The sequence below is a fragment of the Poecilia latipinna genome, unplaced genomic scaffold (genome assembly GCF_001443285.1).
Source record: "Poecilia latipinna isolate Pla-1442-1.1 unplaced genomic scaffold, P_latipinna-1.0 Scaffold484, whole genome shotgun sequence".
Taxonomy (NCBI): Eukaryota; Metazoa; Chordata; class Actinopteri; order Cyprinodontiformes; family Poeciliidae; genus Poecilia; species Poecilia latipinna.
Window position 1 is genome coordinate 77,156 of NW_015113100.1, and position 27,137 is coordinate 104,292.

At 40.4% G+C, this 27,137-nt stretch overlaps 1 protein-coding gene across 3 annotated transcripts; it reads right to left on the reverse strand.

The window, feature by feature from the left end:
* Positions 1 to 187: 187 nt before the first annotated feature.
* paplna (papilin a, proteoglycan-like sulfated glycoprotein) lies at positions 188 to 27,137 on the reverse strand. Of its 3 annotated transcripts, XM_015039772.1 has the most exons (29): positions 26,720 to 27,137; positions 25,929 to 25,940; positions 24,360 to 24,423; positions 23,416 to 23,519; positions 19,950 to 20,010; positions 19,720 to 19,822; positions 19,453 to 19,583; positions 16,810 to 16,933; positions 15,397 to 15,477; positions 14,590 to 14,762; positions 14,349 to 14,472; positions 14,138 to 14,264; positions 13,937 to 13,996; positions 12,283 to 12,487; positions 11,996 to 12,172; positions 11,101 to 11,251; positions 9,825 to 9,905; positions 8,988 to 9,186; positions 8,640 to 8,724; positions 8,428 to 8,551; positions 6,946 to 7,393; positions 4,778 to 4,936; positions 4,572 to 4,699; positions 3,619 to 3,673; positions 3,355 to 3,501; positions 2,774 to 2,901; positions 2,445 to 2,553; positions 1,802 to 1,974; positions 188 to 766 (listed from the first exon to the last, which is right to left on the reverse strand). In XM_015039772.1, the coding sequence occupies exons 3-29, from the start codon at positions 24,408 to 24,410 to the stop codon at positions 603 to 605; spliced, it is 3,672 nt and encodes a 1,223-aa protein (XP_014895258.1). In that variant the 5' UTR covers positions 24,411 to 24,423; positions 25,929 to 25,940; positions 26,720 to 27,137; the 3' UTR covers positions 188 to 602. The 3 variants fall into 3 exon arrangements, with proteins under 3 accessions (XP_014895258.1, XP_014895260.1, XP_014895261.1); XM_015039774.1 differs by lacking the exon at positions 25,929 to 25,940 and having other exon boundaries at positions 24,360 to 24,422; positions 26,722 to 27,137; XM_015039775.1 differs by lacking the exon at positions 13,937 to 13,996 and having other exon boundaries at positions 26,720 to 27,125.

Sequence of the window (27,137 nt, forward strand, 5' to 3'; positions counted from 1 at the left end):
CCTTAGTGTGAAAACATTTCTTTTTCACACTAATGAAAAAGAAACCTGGTGAAAACATCTCACAAACTGTACATTTGCACACCAAAGAAAGAGAAGCCGCCAGCTTTGCTAGTTGGGAAGCTTATTTGTCACACAGAGTGCCCCCACGTGGTGGAAACAGGAACATCAACTCAAGCTACACAGAGGTTAGCAAAATAGGTTTATTACATAAAAATATACAATAAAAACGCAACAGACAAATAAGAAATGGTCAATTTGTACATATTTTGATTCAAAAAAAGAAAAGTAGTCAAAATAATGAAGCGAACAATAAAATTACATTATATTAGATTATTAGATTCTCTAAAAAACAGAGAAAGCATAAGTCCAGTGAGTAGATAGCTTATTTTCAGTGCCTCCTCATGTCCACAGATCATATTACGGGATGTTTCATGTTAAGGTTTCATGTTGTTTAATGCAGAAGGCAATCTGAGCAAAGTGCTGACTGTAGAACTCCTCGTTCATCGGGTCTTTTCTAAAATAAAAATAACTCTGCACAGTCTGGTCCCTGCTTTTAATTCCATTTGGCAAATGCAGAAGTTCAAAGGTGAAAGGTCAGCGTATCAAAAGACATGCCGACCAGTCCTGCCATTCTTTGGCGCGTGCCTGGCACAGCTGGCGCAGCAGAAGCTGGAGTAGTACTGATGGTCGCACAGCCGGGCGTAAACTATGAGTTTACAGTTGGCGAGTTCAGGCTGGTCCACACAGCCTGGCGGCACATCAGCACCTGAAACAGCAAATTCAGTAAGAATATTATTCAGAACTTTATTAGGTGAAAACAGGTTGATTCTAACAAATAGGTTGAAGTTATAACTTCTCATCTAAAAGCAACAGCCAAATTACATGGATTTTAAAAAAAAGCTCTACAAGAACAGTTTTCATTTTAATATATAATTCTGTTGATTGTGAAATGTCCTTTGAGAAACTTTCATCTGATGCGCACTTTACACAATGTTAAAACAGGTGAAAAGTAAATTACTTTACAACACTTTTCAATCTGAATAACACAAGTAAGTTCTCAATTCTCTTAAATTAGGGATCTTCCCTTTTTATTTTTTCTATTATTTATTTATTTATTTATAATGGGATTTAAAAAAATCTAAATTTAACAATAATAATAATAAAACATATATTTTTAAAGAAAACTTAGGGAACTTCTCTCTAAACTACCAATAAACAGTGGAGTGCCTCTAGGCTGTGTGCCGAGTCCTCTGCTCTAGTCTCTGTTCACTCTGTAAGTCTCTCTTCTTCTTGTCGTTCCAAGGTGATAGTCAAACACATAACAACAGAGTAGTTAAGTTGTGCTTAGAGTGGATGATGAGGCAGCATCCGAGGATGAGTTTCAACACTTTATCTCAAACAAAATAACTTGCAACTTGAAAAGCCAAAAGACTAATGAGAATTTTGCTGACAAAAGGAGAAACCAGTCAACTATTCTCATCAATACGTCTTAAATGGGATTTGTGTCAAGTGTTAAATTGATTTGAGGATTCGCATTATGTGGAGTCTGTATTGGTATTTCAGCTGGTCTATTTTGGTTGAAAGGGCACATTTACTATAGGTCTGCATACAAATATGCACACTTTCTTAAAATACTTTGTTTTTAAATATTTTTGTTTCAATCATACCTATCATAATCATATATTTTAAAAAAATCTACACAGTTTTTTTACTTATTTTTTGATTGACAGCAAAATCAGCAGCTATTGGAATCTAATCTAAAACAGATTAAATGCATATTAACAGAGTCATTTATTCTCACCTTGTGAGTCTTTTATCACCCTGACTTCAGCTGTGGCGCTCACAGAATAAATGCCTGTGTAGGCATTGCAGGTGTAGGTTCCCTCATCAGAGGTCTTCACGTTATTGATCATCAGGCTGCCGTCAGATGATACCAGGATGTTGCGGCCGTCTGGACGCACCGGCACTCCGTTCCTGCCAACACAAGCAGAAGCTCAGTGAGATTTCTTGTGCAAACTTCCCCCGTCAGTCTTCAATGCTTTCTGATGCTTGAACTGGTACTTGAACGGGAAAAGAACAGATCCAAGCAAACACCTGGTTTTATCGACCTTAAAAGGAGAAAAAGTCTTTGGTATTTCTATTGAAAGACATTAAAAGGATATTTTAAAATATACTTAAAATTGTTCATTGATTTTAAACTTCTTTGAATAATTTGATGTTTCCTAAATTTTATTGTTTTTATCTTCACTCAAATTCATTTTGAATGCCCTTTTGCAGTAAATCCATTGAGAGACGCTGCCAGAGTCCAGGCTTGGATCTGATAGTGAATTTATGGAGGTAGCTTATTATTAGGGTGATGGGCAGCAGGCATTGCAGGCATTTCAACCTGATAAATCTAGAGACTTAGAAACTCAACTTTTCAGCAGAACAACAGCAACTTTTACCTGGACCAGCCGATGTTGACGTTGTCTCCGGACACGACGCAGGGCAGCACAGCTGTGCTGCCTTCAGTCACCTGGATGTTGTTGGGAGCTGTGGTAATCTTCAAGTCAGCTAAAATAATAATAATAAAAAAACAGAACTTTTTAGATCAACTCTATACACATATAAATATCCTAGAAAGGTTGAGAATATTTGGAGTATCAAATGATATCTACTGCCTCCTTGTGGTGAATGTTTGAAACACAAACCGCACACATTTAGTTCTCGCGTATCATCAGGATGATCAGAACTGCATGTGAATGAGGTGAAAAACGTGTTTGAACATTTTTACCCTGGACCCTGAGCTGCAGCTGCCTCTGCTCCAGCTGCTGCTGGCTGGCAGCCGTACATGTGTAAACCCCGGAGTCGTCAGGCCTCAGAGGGCTGATCTCCAACGTGCCTTCAGCGTGCTGGGTAATCCTGAAACGACACCAAGCAGTCAGAAAATCTGTTTACTGCCAAGAGATTAATAAAAAGAAATTGGGTTTGCTGTTTGACTGAGAATTCCCCACAGAAATAAAAGAAATGCATCTAATCCGTCAGCGCAGGCAACAAAGTCGCTAGTTTATTTCTTTAATGTTTTGTTTTTTTTCTTCTATTTCACTGCAAATACAATCATAGTAGCAATGTGAACAGCAGAATATTAATGGAAATCCACAACAAAATAGCAGCAACTTCTGACTGGACTGTATTATTGCTCTGTTTTTGCTTTTTGGGGTCAGTACTTGGCCCTCTTTTGAGTTTCTGTTCCCATTTTCTCTGTACGTATATTTTATTCTTCATAAACTCTGTGGATCACAAATGCAACAGCTCTACACTTGTTCTTCAGGTAAACCTTTAAAAGTTTAAAATGACCAGATATTGGATCTATACCTGGAGTCACTGAGGGTTTTTCCATCTTTGGTCCACTGGATAGTGACAGACTGCAGAGCTGCAGCTGGGACGATGGTGCAGGGCAGTCTCACAGATTGACCTGTTCGCATTTCTGTTGTCGATGGGCTTGACTGATCGATGCTGAACCTGAGAAACGGTATGGAAGCAAATCTCTTGACGTTCACACACCAAATGTGAAACCAGAGATATTAGAAGTACAGCAGAACACTGAGGTACACTGATTTTGTGTTTGGACATTCTCACCTGGGGATTGGGCCGTCTTTAGGCAGCAACGTTGGGAAAGGCTGAGATGGAGCTTCTGTGTGAAACATGCATTTTGACAATGAATGACCATTTGAACAAACTTTCATTTGAATATCGTCATGTTCCTAAAGAATTTGGCCAGAAGTCATTTTTGGCCAAACGTGATTTTCGCAAAAAAAAAGTCACCATGCCTAAATAACTCAAGTCCAGTCAGACTGAAAGGAGAACGTTTGAAAAAGATCTACAATACATTCTTAATTTTATAAAGGCCTGGACTTTGACTGGGCCATTCCAAAACCTGAATAAACTTTAAATGCTCCACTGAAGTTCTGGATTTACATTAAGGGTTGTTTTCAGTAGAAGATGAACCTCCACCAAACTTTTTTAAATTACGAGAACAGGGGTGCTGTGGTGGCGTAGGAGTAAAGCACAACCCACATATGGAGGCCTTAGTCCTCGACGTCGCCTCATGACCTTTGGTGCATGTTTTACCCCCTCTCTCATTACCCCTTTCACAAATCAAGGCTGGCAGAGCCAATAAAACCTTTAAGAAAAAAATTGAAGAATAAAGTCATAAGTAAAATCAAGACGCAATGTTACCAGAAAAAGTTGTAAAATCACTAGAAAAAAAGTTGTTTTATTGAGAGCAAAACTTCGACTAACCCATCTAGTCAGTTTTTTCGCCGTTGTTTGCACAATTTCAAAGTCCTTCTACTGATTTGCTATAAAATTGATACTTCACTCTCCTAATTTTACAACTTTATTCTGGTAATATTATGACTTAATTCTTGTATCATTATGTCTTTTCTTGTGTTGTTACGACTTAATATAGTACTTTAATCTTGTAATTTCTTTCTTTTTTTTTTTTGTTCTTGGCCCTAACACTCTGTCACAGATTTGTGTCAAATTCCTGATTTGTTTTTGTTTTTTGTTTGTTGTATTTTTGTGAGTACCTGAGACAGACAGGTAAATGTAGCGGTGGTCTCTCTCCCGTTCTCGAGTGACGAAGCACAAGAACCACCCAGAGTCTGACGTCATAAGAGGACCGACCAACAGGGAGCCATTGGGCTGCTGGTGATGTCTGGGGAGAAACAGAAACAATACATGACACAGAGGAATGAGACGTAAGCAGATCCATTTAACCTGAGCTGGAGCCAACCTTTGAGCCGACAGAGGGATCCCGTCTCTCCTCCACTCCACAACGACGGTCGATGACGGCGGAGGGATGACTCTGCAGGGCAGCACCACCGTCTGGCCGACTAAGGCCTCCACTTTGTCTGGGTCGCTCTTATCAATGCTAACACCTGCCAGGGTCAAACTGAGGAAACATGAGGAGATACGAGGAAAGACGACAGAAAGGACGAGAAGAAATGAAGGAAGCAGAGAGAGGTTTGAGGAGAAGAGAACAAAATTCACTTTATGCTCTACTGTTGGTGGACAAAGCAAGCATAAAGAGAGCCCCCGACCTGGCTTTATAGGCATGTCAGGAAACAAAGACAAGGGAAGGAAAAGGACGGAAAAAAGACGCCCATAAAGGAGCCATGCGACATGACAATCACCACGACATGAACTGTGCTCCTACAGTCTAAGACAACAGATCTGAACACGTTAAAACCAACAATTATGACGCCCCACATGAACACAAACACAAAAATATTTCTGAAACTCCCAAATGCCCCCAAACACGACACCATGACACACACATACGATGACAGCATCACAATTAAAGCTTTATTAGTTTGATTTTTGTCCAAACAAACAGAGCCCAGAGGTGGTAACAAGTGACACAGTGAGTTAGCAGACACAGAGAAACACCAACATTGAATCAGACAAACACCAAAGAATCAAGAAAGACTTTAACACCTGAACAGTCCACTTAGACGTAGAGTCAATGAAAGTTTTGTCCCCCAATATTTTTGGGGCTATAGCAAGAAATAAGGCGCCGCTGTGTAAGCAGAAAAAAACCCAGCGTGTGGAGCTAGAAGCAGCTGGAAAGAGCGAGTGTTGATTATATTAGCGTCACAAACACATATAAAAAGGAAAGCGGTATAAAACAATGTACAAAACAGGATTTACAGGAGTATATTGTGCATAAAATGGAGGTACAGTTGATTTATATACTGATTTTCTTGATATAAAACAGGAGAGTACCTCTACAATACTGTATCACTCTGAGAATAGATCACAATGTCATCTGCAAACAACATAATCTGTGGGAACTGCTGCCTCAGTTCACTGAGTTAGTGGCTTTAATACCAGGCAGAATCAGGCCAGTTCATCATTATTTTAACAAAAATATCTGTTGTGTTTCTCAGATGTTTGGATAACTGGAATTAAAGGGATGGTAAGGATTTTTTTATGTTACGTTCTGTGAAGATGTTATCGGTAATCGAACATTTACCTGTAGTTGAAAGATGTCACAAAAAGGGACGAAATCAGTAGAAAGATGGAACCAATCAGGGGTGACATGCAGCTTATCTTAGCCATTTTGCATTTTCAGATTTCTTGCTTTTTTCTTAACCTTCCTGCTACCCTAAGTTTTTAATCAACCTGATAACTTGGGGTAGTTTAACTGCAAAAACTTAAAATCAAAATGAACAAGACTCATTTAAAGTGTGGGCATTTACTATATACTAAGATAATATCGCATCTCAAGGTAAAATAACAATTTTTATTTTACCTTTGAATGACCAAAATCAGCTCAAATGGGGATTTGTGACAAGCTGTTAGACTTCAATTGTTCTGTGACTTTCTTTATGTATCTCTAAACTCCACAAAATAAAAAATCTGTCTACTACCGGCAAGATAGTTACCATTAATATCTCTACTGCAAAAAATCCACACCAACCCTTTATCCATATAAAATCAGAGATAAGAAAGAGGTAGGACATAGAATTACCATTTTAATTTCAGTATTTGCCTCAAATCTGGAGAGTAGAAAGTTAAACGTTGTGTACTATTTTGATTTTTCATGTGTTTTATTTTTTACTTCAGCAGTAACTTCTGAATTTCACTAAAGATAACTAACGCTCTAAATTATTATTACTACTTTCATAGAATTTTGTTCTTCTCTTTATAGTTGGCCTTTATTTGGGATCAAGAATACATTTTAAAGATATTTAGACCTTTACATGCATAAAACACAAACTTCCTCATTCTAACCCAGAATGATACACGACTTTGGAAACTTTCTTCCAATCTCCTCCCGTTTACTCCTTGGCTTTATAGCACCAAGTGAACTGGAGCTCCTTCAGCAGCGTCTAGAAGGCTGTCGACCGGCTTTGTGAAGCCGGTGGCGATGGTGGGATTGGAGTGTGGGTTTCTTACCTGGCAGCTGGCCCGGTCATCTGAGCCCGCGCTCCAGTCAAAGGCCGGCGCGTCCTCAGATACACCCTAGCTTTGTGGGCGTGTCTGGCTGCACTGGTGCCGTGTCTGCCGGAGTCGCTGGGCAAGCCGCCCTGCACCGTGAAAGTGCGGCCCATGTCAGGTGACTGGGCATCGGGCGACCCTCTGGGTGCGGTTCTTTCGAGAGCAGATTCCCTCGTGGGCGTTGAGCGTCCAACGGGCAGGACCGGCTGAGGCCGCTGCTGGCTGGACGCCGGCCCCTGACACGCCTGCTGGCACTCCGCCCGGCTCATGAAGTTGTTGCTGTTGCCGTGGCAACCGCCGTACCAGAAGTGGGCGCACTTGGAAGTGACGACGTCAAAGTGGTACCGTGCCACCCAGCTGCTGCAGGAGCCGGCGGCACGAGGCAGGGAGCAGATGGACCGCTCGACTGCAACAACAAAAGTTTTCCTTTACAGCCCACAAATAACAGATTAATAGTTATTAATCAACAATTATACATATCACGATTGATGCATGATCAATATCAGTAGATAATGTGTCTGAAATCAATAATTTCACTGAAACTGGATCCAGAATCGCAGAGCATTCTGGGGAATGTAGGCAGAAGAACGACTTTAGCCTCTCACGGCTAGCTAAGCAAGGTTGGTAACTCAGCCTTGTTTGGTTACCTAGCAACAACAAGTTGAGTAACTTTTGCAGCAGCAGTTTAAGGTTTCACCTCATAACTGCTTAAAAATAATCAACTGTGGTGTGGAGTGAAAACTGTGGAAAAAACAGGAAAGGACACGCCACCAGCTTAGCAGTATTTCACAGTACTGCGTTTCTAAGGCGGAGCTAGTTCCACCCAGGCGTTTTGTACAGCTCAATGGTTGCCTCGGAAGATTAAAGGATTTCTCAAACATGCATGAAAGAATCAAGGAAACACTCCAGGCATGGTGTTGATGAGGGAATTTACTTAAAAGTCCCCCTTTAAGAAAACTGGGACCAATTTATCGGTGCACCCCTAATCCTGGCAGTAACTAGCCATTGCATTGTGGAAATCAAGATTATAAAGTTAAGTTTAAAAAAAAGGAAAGACTGGGAGAAAGAAACAGCTTATCTACTCAGACTATAACTTGTTCTTTTCTCCATCTTTTTCAGAGATTGTTGGGAAAAAGTCACCAAACCTCCTCAGTTTTATTCATGACTCCAATAAATTTTTTTAATGTTTTCTTCTGGGTTCTAACCTGAAACATCACAACTGTTCTATAGCAAACCTCTTCATAAAACATCTATAATTACTGTGATTATAAGTTACTAATTTTATATAATTTACTGATTGGTGACTTTTATTTAGTGGTATCCGAGTAATGGAGGCTAAATAACACTAAATACTATCAAGGATGTTTATTTGTAGGATCATGTGTTGATTTCTGTTCGGTTTTCTGTACATTGTACGAGAACAACTCTTGATCTTCTTACTGTGGTTGGGTGGGTTGGGGCAGCCCTCGCCGTTAGGGCCCCCTGCTGGAGTCTTGCGATCATAGCAGCATCCATAAGTGGTCATGCGGCACTCTACGGCGTTCTCCGTTGGAAGAGAGGCAACCTGAGAATACAAGATAATTTTTTTTAATGTGTTTTAAGAACAAACAATGAGGTTTTTTAAGATAACAAGTAAAGTAGTTGTTGATTACCGTAGGCGCAGGGGCCACATACTCCAAGCAGCCCTCTCTGTTGGGGCCCTGTGCAGCTCTCACACCATCCTGGCAGCAGCCGTAACTGAAACACAAAACAGGAAACAAGCAAAACAAGCACAAACAATTGAGCAACAAGCACTGAATGTCCTTGTCAAAAATAACGAAAAATGTGCAGAAAAACAGATTTGTGCCTATTGTGGTAATGTGGGAGATATTTATTTTTTGCCATGCATGACATGTGGTTGGTGTGGTAACGGAGTCATAAAAGTAACACCCATAGAACCAGTTTAAAAACGGACTCCGACCACGTTGTGAGCTAAACCACGGTGGATTGAGGGTGCATACCTTGTCTGGTCGCAGGACGACGGGCCAGGAGTGGCAGCTGGAGTCTGTGGGCAGCCCAGGCCCTGGGGGCCCCTGGCTGAGGTCCGTCCGTCTGGGCAGCAGCCATAGCTGGACTGGCTGCAGTGGAGGGCCGGGGAGAAGACGTGAGGGTCCTGCACCGTGTTCCTCTGGGTGGGGTCTCTGGTCTCTGGGATGCGAGCTGAGACCAGACCAAAGAATGTCTTCATTGTAAAAGCAAACAAGACGCCACACAGTTCACCGTGTTTGCTCTGTCTAACGGCTCACACAGTGCTTGATGAAAACTGACAATAAATGACAACCCAGCGATCGGTTCCAGTGATCAGAAACAACGGCACAAACAAAAACAAACGCTTCAAATTCCCCGAGCGTTGGGGCAGAGCATGGCGTCGAAGAAAACATTCCTGAACCACGATGGTCAGGAACGGCACAGTTCACCGCTTCTGAAATATTTTAATCAGGCCAACAATGTTCACGGAGTCCCGAAAACATGCCAATCAGGCCTGGATAATTAGAGCCAGGGAGAGGACGGACGGATGGGGGACGTCAGAAGCATGGGGGGGACAGTTGGGGACAGTCGCCATAGAAACACAAAGGGATTAGATGGAGAGGCAGTGGGGCTGAAATTTAAAACATCCCACATTTGTCCGTCACTCTAAATCAAGATGGAATGTGTTGACTTTTAAGGTAGAAAACGACAGATTTTTTTTTTTTTTTTTACAGTTTTCTGTTTGGTTCAAAGAGTTTATTCATGAGAGAACAACACACATCCCAGAGAAGAATCTTAGAAAAAAGAAGAAGAAGAAGAAGAAATGTCACCTGTTGAAAGATCTGGCATGTAGGGCTGGAAGCCAGTCTGAGCGCTGTCGTGTCCTCGCGGGTTCTGGATGCTGGGGACGACTGAAAACAACAAGAGAAACATTATTCAAGGTAATTGTGGTGTGGCCCTTTTTGATTAGAGAACACAACCTTCAGACACCCTGAGTGAGCAATGATTACGCAAACTGAAATGATTTTATAGGTAGGGCAAGATTTTAGTCAGTGAGTATCAACATAAAAAGTCCCAACATGACACTTAGATTCAGACATAGCTTAGTAGTTTATCATCACCAACATGTCCGTCACACCTGGTCTACATCTAATAAACGAGGACAATTGGTCAAAAGAGAACTGGTCATAATGAGGCACACGGCCTCATGGCAAGACTATAAAACCTCATCATGGTTTGGCAGCGCCCAAAATTAGTTGCTGCATTGCTTTTGGCAAATTCGCAGTCACCGAAACAGCACCATGTCCATGCAGGAAATCAGCTCTCCCCATGAAGCACTGCCCACAGCTGGGAAGCAGCGCACACGTCCCCAGATTGCTCATAGACCTGGAGTTGTTCGAACACGAATTAATTTGTATGTTTTATAGACTGGAGTTTAAAAAGCAGTCAGACCAAAGTGGTGACATCATGTTTAGAGAGGAAGAGGGAGGAAGAGGAAGGAAAAAAAAAACATGTTTTCATATTACAAAGCTGATTAATGGTTCTGACTAAAGAGCCTTGTCTTCCACTCTAATGCACGTACCTTCCAACACATGCCCATTAAAGTACTGGGCTTCAGAATAAACTGAGATTATGAAAATACTACCAGGGATTCACCTTGCACAGTAAGGCACAGAAACCTCTTAAATTAAAGGAAATTCTCAGGATTGGGAGGAAAAGTCCTAATGTAGATGTGGTAGTCATGGTGATAACACTGAGATAGAATGACCAGGAAAACAGGAAGTAAAATGGATATTAACAACATAAAAAGCAGCAATTTAACATGCTAATGACAGCATGTGACAGAATATGAGGTCCATCCATCCATCCATCTTCTTCCGCTTATCCGGGATCGGGTCGCGGGGGCAGCAGCTTCAGAAGGGAGGCCCAGACTTCCCTCTCCCCAGCCACTTCTTCCAGCTCCTCCGGGGGAACCCCAAGGCGTTCCCAGGCCAGCCGAGAGACATAGTCCCTCCAGCGTGTCCTGGGTCTTCCTCGGGGCCTCCCGATGAAGATGAATGAGGTGTTTTGGTATAAAAGTCCAATTCAGACGTTTTGGGCTCTTACCCTGTGGACTGAAGCACGGCTGGGTGTTGCAGCGCTCCATCGTGGATGGTTTGGGGTGAGCGTTGCATTGGTCCACATGATACTGGTTCCTCTCCTGATCCGAACAGATCACCTGGCGCTCTCGTGAGCCAGAACCACAGCTTCTGGAGCACTGCAGGAAAACAAACGTAGATTGTAGTTAGCCATTCATTTTCACATTTAAACACAAAGATTATTTTTCTTTTCTTTTTTTCCACAAATATGGTGTACTTTTGTCTCTAGTCAAAATTTGATTTTAGGATAAAATAGTGATGTGGAATTAAAGTGATTCATTCTTCTTAAACATAAAAAAAACATTTTTGTATAAAATGTTGCATCTATGCTGTTTGTATTTAGCCCTCTTCACATTAGATGTGTTTCCTTTGCAAATGTGTGCAAAACTGCTAATGTTGTGGGAGGGGGAGACACTATTTTAAAACACTATTGTGATGTTCCCTGTAAATAAGAAACACAACTAAAATCAGACTTGAATAAGTTTGTTCACATGATAAGTCACTAAAAAACATGCCATCGATCTATAGCTACTTCCTGCCATCTACTTCTTCGTGGTTTGTGCCAGTAGTAACATCCAGTTGGATGATCTAGTGACTCCTGTGATGCGAAAAAAGTGATTTGATTCCAGTTTTACGAAATAAACCAATTTTGATATGGCAAAAAAGAAACAAAAAAACACACTTTATGCTAAACCTATGATCAAGAAAACAATAGTAGTTTTTTTAGAATGTTTCCATTAAGCAAATTTGTTTTTGAAATGCCAAATTGCCCAATTTGGCATTTCATTTGGCATTTGGTACCTTTACAAGACAGTTAAATTTGAGACGACCAGTATCTATGAGAATCTGTGTGTCTGACTCACCAGCCCCCATGCTCCCACATGCCAGTGGATCTGTCTGGGACAAGCGGGCATCTCACACGGCTGGACGGAAGGTGGGCGGAGCAACGTCCTGCAGGATGCTTCTTCTAACATGGTGCCACCTGATCCCACACAGGTGACCTCTCTGGTCTGTTCGCCTGACCCACAGCTCACTGAGCACTGCAAAGCAACACATCAATCATCTATATATATTTTTTAAATTGTTGCATAGAAAAGTACTCATTTAAACATTTTAATTTCTAAAAATTTAAATTTCCCGCTTTACTCACTGAGCTCCATCCGGTCACGCGGTACTCTGCGCATTTGTGCATGTTGCAGGTCCGCAGAGAGAGAGGAGCGTCGGCGTAGGTGGCACAAACGGCGTCCTCCACCACCCGAGGGCCGGACGCATCGTGCAGTATGCACTGCACGGAGCGCAGCTGAGAGCCCCCACCGCAGGTCACAGAGCAGGCGTTCCACTCCCCAGTTCTCCAGCTGGGAAAGCCGCCGTAAAGATGGACAGAAGTTAGCCTCATCACTCCTCATGTGTAGCTACTGAAACACTGAAGATCTACTGCTAAAAGCGATTTAATTAAAGCTACTAGAGTAATGTGAGATTGATTGCAAAATGGACTTTCTCATGCAAAACTAATCTATAATCTATATCTATAAGCAATGCGTACACAAGCATGATTTACAGCACTAAGAGCCTCCTCCTGGCTCTGATTGGCTGTTTCTGACCAGGAGCGGTGCATTTCTGCAGATGGTAGGGAGGACGCAGAGGAAATCATTTCTTTTTCATAGATTACGTATCTCATGTTCTACTGTCAGGAAAGAGTGACTGCTTTAACAAATCTGCATAAATGTTTAGCTTTAACTCCAAACATTAGCCACTTTGACCAATGTTTGGGTTAACTACCGAATCCAGTATGTTTCGTTAACTCAGCTTAGGGTTGGATATTTGATCCAGGAATTGGTTAGTGAATTGACAAAAATCACTCTGTTCTACATAGATGGACAAAACAGCAACATTTTAAGACAAACTATGAGCTAAGAACAATTCACAATACATTGCTACATTAATAGACAAGGACGGACGGCTGCGTGATTTATTGTAGCAATCAGTCCAGCTCAGAAATCAGGTGTGGAGGCTGCAGGCCGGGGGTTCACAAGGTCAGAGGTGTCAGATCTCCATTGTATGTTCCTCAAGAGGAAAGGTAAGCAGATCCAGTGTGAAAGAGGATCTCTGAGCAGGACAGATGCCACGTAACTTTGTTCTTACTCTACATGCAGGAATAGGCTTTTGCACTACATGCAAACAGGAGCGAAGAGAGAGATAATGTGATTCTGAATGGAAAGTTGAGAGATTTATGAATCTGCTTTGGCTAATTCAGCACATTTTGTAGATCTGAAGCCAAATATTAACCAAAGTATCTCAAATTTACAAAAAAAATGTAGACTAACTAATAAGACTGCCAAAAAGGAGATGTTTCATCTAGAGGTGGGTGATATGGGCTATGACGTTTTATCACGATATTTTGTGATAACAATAGAAGTGACGATAAGAAATATTTCTAAGATCTGTTTTAGTCAATCATGGTCATGGTCTTCTTGCAGGTGGGGCTATAGTTGTGTTACAGCAACTATAGCCCCACCAAAACAAAGTTGTAAAGTGCTGTTTTGGGACAGCAGTCACTTAAAAAAAATTGTGTGATTTGAATCATTAACTGATTTATTGGTGTTTATTTATACTTTTACTTAACAAACAGTGGAGATAATAGTAAAACTATCAATCCATACAGAACAGTTTTGTGGAGCTTTAGACTTCATGAATTAGAGTTTATTGTGACAACCATAAATCAAAAATTGCCCACCTCTAGTTTCATCTCCCTCTTGTGTTTGCAGTCAATTTGAACGTTGCTACGACTACCGACCCTGAGTTACCTGAGCACCCTGGGTCTGATGGAGGATCTCCACAACTGTGGTGGATACAGGTATGCCATCCTTTCAGACAGCCGTAATAATAATAATGAAAAAAAAAAGAAGTCAAAAAGCCGTCTTGGAGATTATTAGTTGAAATGTGGATGACGATTCATATGGGATCCGCTGCCAGAAATGTGCCTGACATGTTTTCAGTCGACTAACCTTTGGGTCTGTGGGCACGGATGGGGGTTGCAGGTGCGGTTGGACTGTGGCCTTGGCAGAGAAGCACAGAGGTAGTCGGGATAGGCTTCGTTGTCAATCGAGCAGAAGACCAAACGGGACTGATAGCCTGATGGAGAACCAGAGGGATGAATTGTTTCTTTTCAGAGTATCTGAGGTGGGGAATGAATCCAAGTTGTGCCTCCAGTCTGACCTGATCCACACTCTTTGCTGCAAGAAGACCAAGATCCAAAGCTCCAGTAGTAGCCCTGCCTGGAACGGCCGTTTGGAAGGTAATACTCGTACTCGATGCCGGGGTTCGGCTCTTGGCTGATCAGCTGAGAAGGTGAAGTAGCACATAAATAAGGATCAAACAACCGATCACTAAAGACTATTGGTGACGATAAAATTCCCAGAAGAGAGAAAAAATAAATAAATAAATAAATAAAAATCACCTCAACAACAAGTGGTTCAGTGGTAGGACCGCGGCCGATGACGGTTTCGGGAACGTTTTCACCCTCAGCGCCTCGTTGGTAGTAGAGCATGGTCCCGGCAATGGGCGTCGCCCTGGAAAACTCAATTACCCAGTGGCCATTGAGGTAGTACTCGCCACGCAGGTTCTTGATGGCTGATCAAGGAAAAATAGAAAGGTCTGAGTTAGAGGTCAAACGATTAATCAAATTAATCATGACTAATCAACTCTTGAAATAATTGTCAACTAATTTAGTAGTCGATAAATCATTAAGTGGAGTATTCAGACTCAAAAACAGATAATTTGGTGAAAAAAATCAACATAACAAGAGCGTTATTTAAGCCAAAACATTTTACATTTAGATAAAAACACCTTTGTAAATATTTTGGCAGAAGCTCCTCCAGTGGCGTAGGTTTAGCTTCATCCGATTCAGCTTCACTAAAAGAACGCTGCAATATTGCAATTTAGGCAATAAAATATTTATTTTCTTAATTAGAAACGGAAATCGATGATTTGTTTATTTGTGTCTCTTATTGTATTTCTAATATTAAGTAAAAAGGCTTAAGTGGTTAAATTTTAAAAATATGTAGAATGTGTAATTTTTTTTATCCGATTAATCGATTAATCGTCAGAATAATCAATACATTTACATGATTTTAGTTATCATTAACTAAAATAATCATGATTTGTAGGCCTTGTTTGAATGAACTTCAGAGTGCCATAGAGCTGTTTGATGTATTTCCTATGACTGCCTTTTCTCTAGTTTTCCAAAAAGTCAGCACAGACTCACCGAGGTAGTTCCGCGAGGCCGTCGTCTCTCTGATGCTGATGGTTGTGGCTCCGACAGGGATGATGAACATCTGGTTGTAGCCTGGGACAAAAACACAAGCTGAGGATTCAGATGCAGACGCATTGAAGAGAATTTACCACGAAGATGTTTTCAGAGACACTTTTTCCTCACATTCCAGTTGGATCAGCCCTGAAATGACTAATTGAATTAATGGTGATTAATCGATTATGGAAATAACTGCCAACTAACTTAGGAATTGAACAGTTTTAATGGGAGCATACAGATTCAAAAAAAGGAAATTTGATGAATGAACAACACACTCAGAGAAGCAATTGAGACAAAACTGTACAAATACATCTGGTTGTCTAAGTTTACTAAACTGTGGGGAAGAAACAATTTGAGTTCTTTGACCTTCAGCTTATTCATCCCTGACCTCTTCCTCACTTTATTCTTCTGTCCTCCTCACTCTTTGGCCATTGCCTCACATAAACCCTAAATAAAACAACAAAAGGACATTTGGATTCAGATTCCATCTATAACACGCACGCAGGCACACGCACGCAGTTGCCTCCGGCTACTGCCTCCTGAACAAGCAGGGTTCACAGATAAGGGACTAATCTTTAGCTTAAGTACTTATCATGACATAAATAAAAAACAATATCCAATTGAAACAGACTGTAATTTTTCGTCTGCCTTCAACCTCACTTGCGCTCTGTCTTGAAGAAGGAGTCTATCATTTCCTCTGCATTTTTCTTTTCTGTGTCATACAGACAGGGCTAAGTTTAATAGCAACCTGGCTCTGGGCGACTGGACTGTGAGACCGCTAACCTGTACTTACTTACGCTAGCAAATCTACAAAAACAATATTTAGGCTTTGCATGAGCCCTTCAAGGTGAACGAATGCGCGCTGGCCTTCCACCACAGGGAACTCTCGAGGCACAGAGGAACCAGATTCTGTCGGGGGATAAACCTCGGCATGAAAGCTGTCTGAAGCAAACAACCAAGCTAGCTCTCCGCACCGTTAAACAAACACAGCAGGAGAGGCAGCAGCTAGTCATCAGCTGGTCTCGCTTCAATTAACGCGGAAGTGAGGTATTTGTTTCAAGTAGGTGACCCAAACACCAAGTGGAAATATTTGCCGACAGGGCAGCTATTCACCGTACAATGAACAAGCTTTGGGGGGGGTTTTGTTGTTGTTGTTTTTTTAGGCATGGGGGCAAATAGGCAGAAAGTTTCAGTTAGTCACATGTTTTACATGTAGAAGAAGGTCTGGCAAATCAGGACAAGCTACGATTAGGTGCTAACACAATCAGACTGTCTTTTGAGCAACAAAGTCCCCCAAATTTAGATTTTGACTCAATTTGTGATGCAAGAATTAGGCGTGTGTTTGTATGAGAAATCCCAACATCATACCAGCTGGCAGGTCGCGAGTGGTGAAGGTGTTCTTGACCAGGTGACAGGACTGGCCTCTGCCCCCACACTGCAGGCAGGGGTCTTCCTGCTGGGAAGACTCCAGCATGTTGTCGCAGCCCAGGCGCTGAAAAAGGGAAAAAACACCAACTTATACGGACGTCGCAACCTCAGCCTGATTCAAATGTGCCCAAAGTTGCCAAAGATGAGGTAACAGAGTGATCAAAAAATGGATTCCGACAATTTGACCCACATCTTTGAACATGTAGCATGTGTGCAAACACCACTGAGGATGGCCAGTCACATGCGTTCCTGGGCTTTAATGAGGCATAAAATGACAGAGACATTCATTAGCAGTTTGGGTTTTTTTCTCCTTCGCAGTTTTAGTTCCATGTCCAGTGAACACATTGGCCCAGATGGGTCCCATTTGGCCTCCATTCAAACGTTTTAATGAATGAATGTGGCCATTAGATCGAGTGAACCCTGTCACTTTATTTTTTAATATATGCCTCTAAATATGAATTTCTGTGAAATTTTATTTTATTTTATCACTTTACATTTTTAAGTAATAGTAAAGGTCTGAGTTAATGTAAACGTTAATTGTAAATTGTATTTTGCAGAGCTAACTGAAGAAAAACAATTTACCCAAAAAGTCATTTCTACACATCAGCAATAATTGATTCACACAGGGGGCGCTGTTATGGGTTATGTTATGAAAACAAGCAGCAAATATGGGGAAGAAACTCTTGATCGCTCTAAAAACCAAATACTTCAAAAATGTTCCCGAATCCAATCAAGGTGAACTAAGTGAGTGCGACTGAACCAATTATGAGAAGGATGGTGACACTGAAATTTTGCCTTCATCTTTTATATCTATTTTTAGTTTGTTGTATGTCAGAAAGCGTTTATTGAGACAAAAAAAAAACAACAACGGTGGAGGGAAAAAAACATAAGTTTCCTCCTTTGAAGCAGTTGCTCCACTTGCTCCTTTGTTCAGGCTTGCATGGTTGTTACTATGACAACAACAGCAAAAATTGTACAGTTTGTAATGAGAGCTGAAGCTGATTGAAACTGACGAAATATATATTGAAATTTTGTTTTTTTTCTTTTTCGTTTTGCCGGAGCCCGTTTGGTGTCAGGGCGAGTTTTTCCTGGTGGGAGCTTTTGGTGCGATGAAGCTGATGAGGGTTGGTGAGCTGGAGTTTTGATTCCATGAGAAACAGGTGAGAACAGGACAAAGTGTTTGACGTTACCACGTAGCGAAGCTAATCTTCAGCCCCGCTGCTCGGCTCCTCTGAGTGCGTCGCCTCTCATTAACAAAGCGACGCTCTCAATCAGGACTTTAGAACAGTGAGATCTAATCCCGCTGTGACTGTAATTCACTGAAAACATCACGGAGGAGCAATTATGATGCTATTAGACAGTTTGATGTTTGTTTGATTTTCCAGTCAAATCTCTAAACCCTAGCAGGATTTTATACATACTAGTGAATTATTTAATTATTACTATTTAAGAATCATACAGTTACCTTTTTTTTTCCGTGAAGTTAAAAATATAGAGAGTAATGGTTTTTTTTTTTAAGTGTGAAACTTGAGCTTCCTGCATAGTTTGGAGCAGGCAGCACATCACTGTTATCGGCTAAAATGCCCCTCTGGCTGAAGCCATTAATCACAAATGAACTACAGACGTGAACATGATGACCTCTGCTGAGAGACGTCCTTTAACCTGCTGAAAAATGTGGCTCTCATCAAATGGGCTTTGTTTCTTAGAAACAAACAAAAAAAAACAAGAAAGAGCAAAATTCTGAATTGGAAGGAAAATGATAAGAGATTTAATTTGGTGTTACAAGTTTAAATCTGAAAGTTTAATATCTTATGCAGCAGCAGCATACTTGGTAAAGTTTTGTTTTTGCAGTGTTTAATTGGTAAATAAAAAGAATTATCTCAGAGTATTTTTACATTTTGTCTCAATCTTTAATGAACTTAACGTGGAGTTTATCTGACACATGGAGGATTAGTAACCTTTTCTATTTAAACTGTCACTTTTGCCTTTGCTGCAAAAAAATAAGATAGAATAAATAAGTATGTACTAAATGAAATGTTTTATTTTGAAAGATAAATGAAACTAAAACACATTTCCATTTTTATATTTGAAAACAAAATGAATCAGTTTAAAGTAAAAAAAAATTAACTACTTCTAAAACCCCTTTACCATTTTGTTGCAGATATTTTAGTTATTGAATAAATGTATTTTACCTGCTATAAAATTAATATAGAAATCATTTTTCCATGTGTGATGGCATTTAGTTTGTATTATTCAATGTTATTTCAAATTTATATATATGTATTTTATCGTGCTGGCTTCGTGCTCTTGGGGTCCCTCTGGTGGTGTGGGGGTCCTAAACAGCTGCTTAACTTGTGATGCTTTGGGCCAGCTGTGCATATGCATTTGTAATTTCTAAAAATTGAAAGGGGTTTGTATAATTTTGAAAAGCTCTCAGTTGATTAAAACATTCACAGAAGTTTTATAGCAAAGTTTTTTTAGATAACATTTAATACTGGGAAGAAAAGGTTGATATCCAAATATAACAAATTTCCCATCTCCCTCTTTGATTTGCTCATCTGTTTGACCTGTACAGGAAGTTACCTTACAGACTCCGCCCACACAAATATCCCTCCGTCCCGGGTGGCAGGGGGTACCGTCAGCGACGGAGCTGCGGTGGCGGTAGTAAAAGTTTTCCCCTCTCGGCATGCAGTTCAGCTCGCAGGGATTCGCCGCTGTTAAAACAAAAAAAGAAAGAAAGGAAGAAAGAGAGAACTTAGTTTCACATTACAACTGAGAAATTCAGTCCAACTCCTTCTAATATCTGTGCTTTTCATTTCAATGTAATGTCCCAAACAGAGTAACTCTGACCTCCGTAGTACGGGAGCCACTTGTAGCGTTTTCCCTGGAAGTCAGTCCCATCAAACTGGGAACACTGTTCTTCCCGAAAGTCTCTGGATCCCTCTGGACAATCCTGAGTGGAATAACAAAAACGAAGAGAGAGGCTGAAGGTTAATTATCTGGAAATAATTACTGCTTCAAATAACATTATATCTATAACTAATTTTTTATCAGTCCTCCTGTCAGTTTTCTTTGTTCACCTGGATGTTGCAGATGCGATAAGACTTGTCTGGTCCCACACAGTTGTGTCCACCATCTGTCCTGTGAGAATAGGAAATGAATAAAAAGACCATCTGACACTTTGAAAATGTTTTGCTTGTTAATAAGGATGCACAGATTTACTCTTTTCACTTCTGATACCAATGCAGATATCTGAGGCTTAGTATCGGCCGATACCGATACGATACAGAAAAACAGCATTGAACTGACTTAAAACTTTTCTTCTTTAAAACACAAACATAAAAGCACTGAACTGTAAATTCATTTATGACTTTGCACCAGTACAGCACATTTAAAAACACCAGTAGCTTCACAAGCATGGCCATGTTTGTTTAAAAAAATAAATAAATAAATAAAAAAAACATGGCAAGTCATTCACAGAGACAGTTATTATGCAGTGCCTTGGAAAAACATTCCTATAAAAAAATTCAAAAGTTTTTTGTTTTTCAAAGAAGAAGGACTTTATTATCCCAGAAAAAAATGCAAATTCAAAACTTATAAGATCAGAACAACAAGATGTTTTTCTGTTTCAATCTGTGCTGTGAAACTACGAATGAGTTTCACTGTGGAATTTAAAAATGTCCAAACAATTTCAACAACACCAATTACTAGAAATTATCTTGGTATATTATATTATTGATATTATAGCATTATTAATATCAACGTTATCATTACTATTTTTATTAATGCCACTGGAATACACTATTTGTAAGCTATAATTTTCAAAAACATTGAAATAGAGAAAATGAAAAAGCCTTGTGTAATTTGGATTTGTGGCACCAAAGATAAAACTGAGTCTCTGATGTTGTTTTATGGACATTTTAAAAGAGCAACAGGGAGTTGAAAGTCAAATCTCAAGTTAAGAGACAAAACAAAATAGAGGCGATCTTTAAATCAGCCAAAGAACGTAAAGTTCAGAGGTTCTCACAAGCTAACTACCAATTTAAAACAAGTCCAATTTTCCATCCTGGCTTGCCAAATTTTGGTAGCACCCTCTTATTTATCACCGCGAGGCAAATGGGTTAATGACCAGCTGCAGAAGCCATATAAAAGCAGAGTTCAAGTAGTCTGAAAGTGCAGAAATAGCTACTATCAGCTCTAAATATCATCTGCAAGGCCTCCATTCCCGCTGCGCAGCGAGCGCATGATTAGGCCACTTTTTTTTTTTTTAAAGTTCCTGCCCTCAGGGTGACAGGAGCAAGGCACGCTCCTGTCAGCAGGCCAGATCTAAGACTACGACACGTCGAAACAACCATTTTTCTTCACTGAAGAATGCAAAATCCGACTCGCGCGGCTCAAAACGTGGCCTTTCGCTCCGACATGATAGACAACCAAAATAATGGAGGAAAAGTTCTGTTTTCACAGGCGAGGCTGAAATGAATGTATGGCGAAATGGGAGTTGTTGTTGTTAGAGCACATAATGACTCAGCAAATCAAATCACTGTGTTTAAAGGAGTGATTCAGGCCAACCCGGCAGACACGGTATGGCAGAGTTCATTTGGGATGCGAGCAGATGGGCAGGGCACCTTGTTTTGTGTGATCACCGAGGCATAGAGGGGAGTCACTCACTTAACAGACTGTCTGACTCACTGACTGGCTGCACGGACATGTTGGGAAGCGGTAAAATTGTTGGTTTTATCAAAATAAAGTCCCACTCAGAGGGATTGCTCAATTACTGAGACGCATCAACGCTCTTGATATCTCATCGGCGGGGCCCAAAGCGGCGGCAGGCCAACACAAAGTACAATGTAGTACTGATTTATTTATGTTTGAAAAATTTGCGTGAATAACATCTGAGCAGTGCGAAGTGAGTCTACGCTCCTCCACCCGCTCAGTCAACGTTTTGGGGAACCAGATTTCAGTGGTTCGACAATTACATCTAAAGATCGACGTTTTCCTCCTTTGTTCTCTGCAAAACAGATCAGAGAGAGAATCAACGAACATTTATCTCCAAGCCTTTACACGGTTTCTCAGTAGGGTATAGTTCTGAACTTTGACTGGGTCATTCTGACAGAGACCATGATACTGTGAATTGAACCATTCGGTTGTAGCTCTGGTTGCATGTTGGTCTCTGTAATGGGCCTCTTGGCGCCTTCTCTGACTAATGCCAGTTGTCTCATACGCTTTTCACGATCTGATGATTGATTGTATAAAAGCTGGGGGCGTTGTTTTGTAACCTCACCCTGCTTTAAACATTACAAGTTCTGTGATTGTTGTTTTAAAAACAGAACGGAAGTAATTTATGCTGAGGTAAAATTATTGAAAATTAAGCTGTATACATTATAGTTAGGTGATGTCTAAGAGCAGTTGGTTGCGAAAGGATTTTATTGAGGTATCAGAGTAAAGAGGATTTAATACAAATCGACAATATTTCATTTTCATTAGGTTTTAAAATGATGTGCTACTTTCTTTTGGTGCATCAAGTCAAATTTCAATCAAATCCATTAAAGTTTGTGGTTGTAATGTGACAAAACACAAAAAGGTTCAACGGCTATGAATGCTTTTGCAAGGCACTGTATTTATTGTTTATTGCTATTATTCTGAAATCAGTCTTTTTAGATGATTATTAGCCTAGATAACCAGAAAGTAAGCCAAGTTTCACTCAGTTTCAAGCATCAAGCATCATGATGTGAGTGAATCTTTATTAGTGTGGACAACATAGCATAGAGGATCATGTTAGTACTACAATACTTGAGTCACAGTTATATGGAGCAACAAAGTAAACAGCCCTGCAAGAGGGACATGTAAACTGTGAAAGAATCTGCCAGTGAAACTAGTACATTTTTCATCTATATTAAGGAATTATTTACTTAAAACAAGCTCCTATACTTTGCCAAGAAATTACTTATGTTAGTTACTTTTGTCTTATTTCAAGTGTACTAAGATATTTGCACTAAATACTATTAAAAAAATACCTGGTGAGATTTTGTGTTTTTGTAGGGTACTGAGTTGGTGAGGAGAAAACACATTCTTGATCTTATGAATACAGATGTCTTTAGGGATTACATGAGGCAAGGTGCCAGTTGGACACCAGCAATAACAAGCTGTGAAAACAACATTCTGGAAACAACACCCATCAGGAATTAATATACCAAACTGTATCCTGATGCAGTGAGAAAGAGGAGAAGCAGCTTGACAAACAAATAAAAACAAGACCTAAAATTATCAAAATGATACCTTAAAAGCCTAAAAGAACCCATTCAGGACAAACTTGTGCAAGTCAAAAGTGCATATTGACGCCAAACTGATCCTTTTCAGAAGCCAACGCCCAACTCAGGACAAGAATCTCTGCTGAGTTCATATATCGCTCTCTTCCCATCATAATACTGACTGAGGATCACTGTAGTACTCAGGGGAAAACAGCAATGTCTAAATGATATGGGCATCTCAACAGAGCCAAACTGCAATGTGGGACTTTAGAAACAGGATTTTAAAAAAAGGACCTACCTCTGGGTGATGCAGCGTCTTGTTCTCATGGTAACGCCGCCGCCGCAGCTCCGACTGCACTCGCCGTAAGGACCCCAGGAGTCCCAGTAATCCACACTGGGCAGCTGGACGCATTCAAAAACAAGGATTTATTGCAGCTAACTCTAGATGAAAACATTTCTGCAGCTTATTTTTATTTTTGCATTTAATTACGTAACAGACTTTTGGTTTACTAAAATTCAACAGAAAAGATCTTTAATAAAATCCTATTTATTCTTGAAAATGCATTTATTGCTAGTGTACTCTTTGATCGTTACAGAGCCCTGCAAAATAAATCATACAGTAGCTATCAAAGCTGTCAACCATAAACTTTATTGTATTTCATGGAGATTTTAGGTGAGAAACCAACAAAAAAAATTGCATAACAGAGAAATGGAAGAAAAACAATGCGTGGCTCCTTCCCAGTTATATGACAGGAGCCACATTTCACATCAGCATCAACATGAATTCGAAGTAAAATGATCATATATTAAAGCCACACCATTTTTATTTGTTAAAATGACAAAATGACATCAATTCTTTTCCTTCCACTTGGCAGCTATGCATTGCTTTGCATTGATTGTAAATCAGTTACATGATGAATTAAAACGAGCAAACATAGGTCACTCTGCCAATTTCATCATATTACAGTCTTAAAACAACAATATTATCATTTGTCGGAATGATTTCTGGAACAATTTATTGTGACATGCCTAGTTGGTTCTTCACATGAAATACTAAAAACATCCACTTGTTTTTAAAGCAATGGGACAAAATGTGTCAAAATCCAGAGGTAGGAATACCACACTAGAAGATTTCTAAATGTAACCAGTGAAAGGGGGAGTCTTGGTTTCGGACACTTTGCTACTTTGGATCCAAACCTCCTCTGTCTTACTGAACCTTTATTTACAACAGAACCACTTTACCATGAATGCTGGAGCCAGAAGCAGCTGCAGGATTATCAGGGGAAGTAGCATCTTCGCTGAACCCTGTCAAAAAAAAAAAGAAGAAAAAAAAAAACACAAAGGATTTAAAGTTACTTAGTCTGGCATGTCTGCCAGAGCAACTAAAGCATCCCAGACATTGATGTAATACATGAGTCTCTGGCCAAAACGTTCAAAATGAAACCAGAGAGAAGAGTCTGCATGAGGTCCTTGACTGAAACAGCTTTGGTTGTGTTGCCCTGCAGCGTTTCCCAAACCCTTTCCAACTGTGTAAATCAGCTTGTGCAGTGGCGTTATCAAAGCTTTGATCGTCCAACTGGATGAGAAGTTGCATTGTTGGCGAGTGAACATCTAAATCTAATCAACTCTATGGTTACTACGCCGAGTTCATCCATCCATTTTGGATTTGCAAAAATAAAAAAAAATTAAACATTATGTCTGTTTTGGATCTGGAGAGGTTTAAAAAGAATCTGATAAAAACTAAATAAGAGGATTTCAAAAAGACGTGGTGGTAAAATGAATCAGTTTGGGTCAAAATATTTGGAACATGTCAGTTTTAGAGAAGAGGGATGAAGCTGCAGATGTCTTTTATTTTGGTTACAATTAGTCATTTTAGCTTTTGTTTAGTTTGTAATCGACAGTATCCTACACCAAGGTGAACAGTTTCTCCAAGGATAAGACCAGACTTTCCTTTACAAACATTAAACCAAACATGAAAAGATTCACTACATTCCTAAATACTTTATCAAGTCTAAAGGGAAACCTCATATTATCTGTGGTTTTTCAAAGAGTTGATGAAGAGCTTGAGGACTTTGAGCAGGAAGGATCTCCTGTAGCAGTCTGTACTGCAGTGTTGTGAAACCAAGCCTCTGACTGAATATACTTTGTTCTCCATCTTATTGTGTAAGGAGTAATCAACAGAACAGAACCAGACTCTAATGCTGCCACGCTAAAAGATGATGACAGCAAAACAAATTGAAATCAAGTATCACTAACTATTTTTCTAAGTCATCTCAAAATCAGACCTGATGGTATTTTATCTCATTTTTTGTCTTGTTTTTACAGTTTTGCTGATTCCGTGCGGGTTTTATTTTGCTGTCATCAGCAAAAACAAATTTAGCCAACGTCGACTTTGCTTCACCGTTTCTGTTACGTTAAGAGCTCATTACACCGATCCACATTTTCAATTGAGACACTCTGAAAAAGTTTAACAAAGCCACATCTATTCTCATTCATTATTTCTTGCGGATTAAATAAATTAAACATATTTTTCTTTGTTGCAACAGGAAGGACTGTTTGTTTATCCGTGGCTAAACAGAGAGTTTCCTGCCTCTACTGAGATGATGGATGAGGGTCAGCTGGGGCTGCTAAACGCCACCCGACCTGCATGTCGCGACCACCAAACGTCCCCCGCTGAGAGGACAGTAACCTCCCCCCCTCCCTTTTGTTAAGGATGGCTGATCCTCAGTCACTCTGAACTGTTAGACACAGTTTAAAAAGCCAATATCAAGAAAGTCTAAATAACTGGCATGTAAGCAGCTACGTATTTATCTGTTGAGTGTTCGCCTATGATCAAAACCAACGTGTAAATTTATAGGGCGAGCCATTACGCCCTCAACTCCTTCCACTGGTGGGACCACTACTCCGTTACCCCTCTCCAAAATGAAAAATGAAATCAAAGTGTGACCATTTATTTGCTTCATAGAAAGATTTCAACAATGAACTAACATGACAAAACCGGCCCAGAGTGGGACTGAACACATCTGGATCCACACTGTGACACGGTGAGAAAGGTCACACAAAACAATCAGTTCCTTAAATCAGCAGGAAGCCTAGAAACCAGGAGGAAAGCTGCATTAGTTTGACTGAAGACTCCTAAAAAGAATCCCCTGGAGGTACTGATCGGCTAGACTGATGAATCACTGAAATTTCCTGTAAGGTTCATGTGTCATCAATGCACCAGCTCACAGAGCCCTCAGGTCACTACCTGCTTGCTTTTATCAAACTAAATTACCTATTATCTATTATCCTGCTCCTAAGTCAGCAGGACAAGCAGTGGCTTGTGCCCCGTGCCAGGTGAGAAGTCTGAAGCTAGCCAGATCTTAATAAGGAGCTTTTAATAGTTTTGCTTGGTGCTTATTATTATTATTATTATTAGACTACATATTTATATCCTGTAACCCCCTTAACTGTCATGATGACACCGGTGTAGTCATTGACTTGTGTGTTTTTGGGGGGTGACAGTTAAGGGGTCCCACTTCACAAACAAAAAAGAAATGCTAGTTAAAGATGTGTCTAAAGATTTTTGGATTATATATATATATATATATATAAATTCACTCACTTATTTTTAAAGGAAGATTTCTTCTGGTGTGGACGCGGCTCAGCTGCCAGCGGAGGACTGGCTCGAAGCGTCCGAAAAAGAGTCGCCGTGTCCTGGGATATGTCTGCCCGGAAGCCTTGGTCTCTTTCCTCCTCTGTGTCCCAGCAGGTTGCCGACAGGTAGTGGAGAAAGTGTTGCTGGTTGAAACTCTTTGCGGGGCGTCTGCTCCGCGCCTTTTAACCCGCAGCTCTCGCAGCCCAATTACAGCCCCTCCTGGCCAGACGCGGGGATGTTTCACGCCCACGGTGTAATTTTAGACTACACAAATAACAGTTAGCGCGAGCTTTCGTTTTGTGTTTGGCTCTCCATAGGTATGCCACAGACATAAAGGGAGGGTTTAGCGGGGGGGGGAGGAAAAATGTTTGTACAGTGAATAG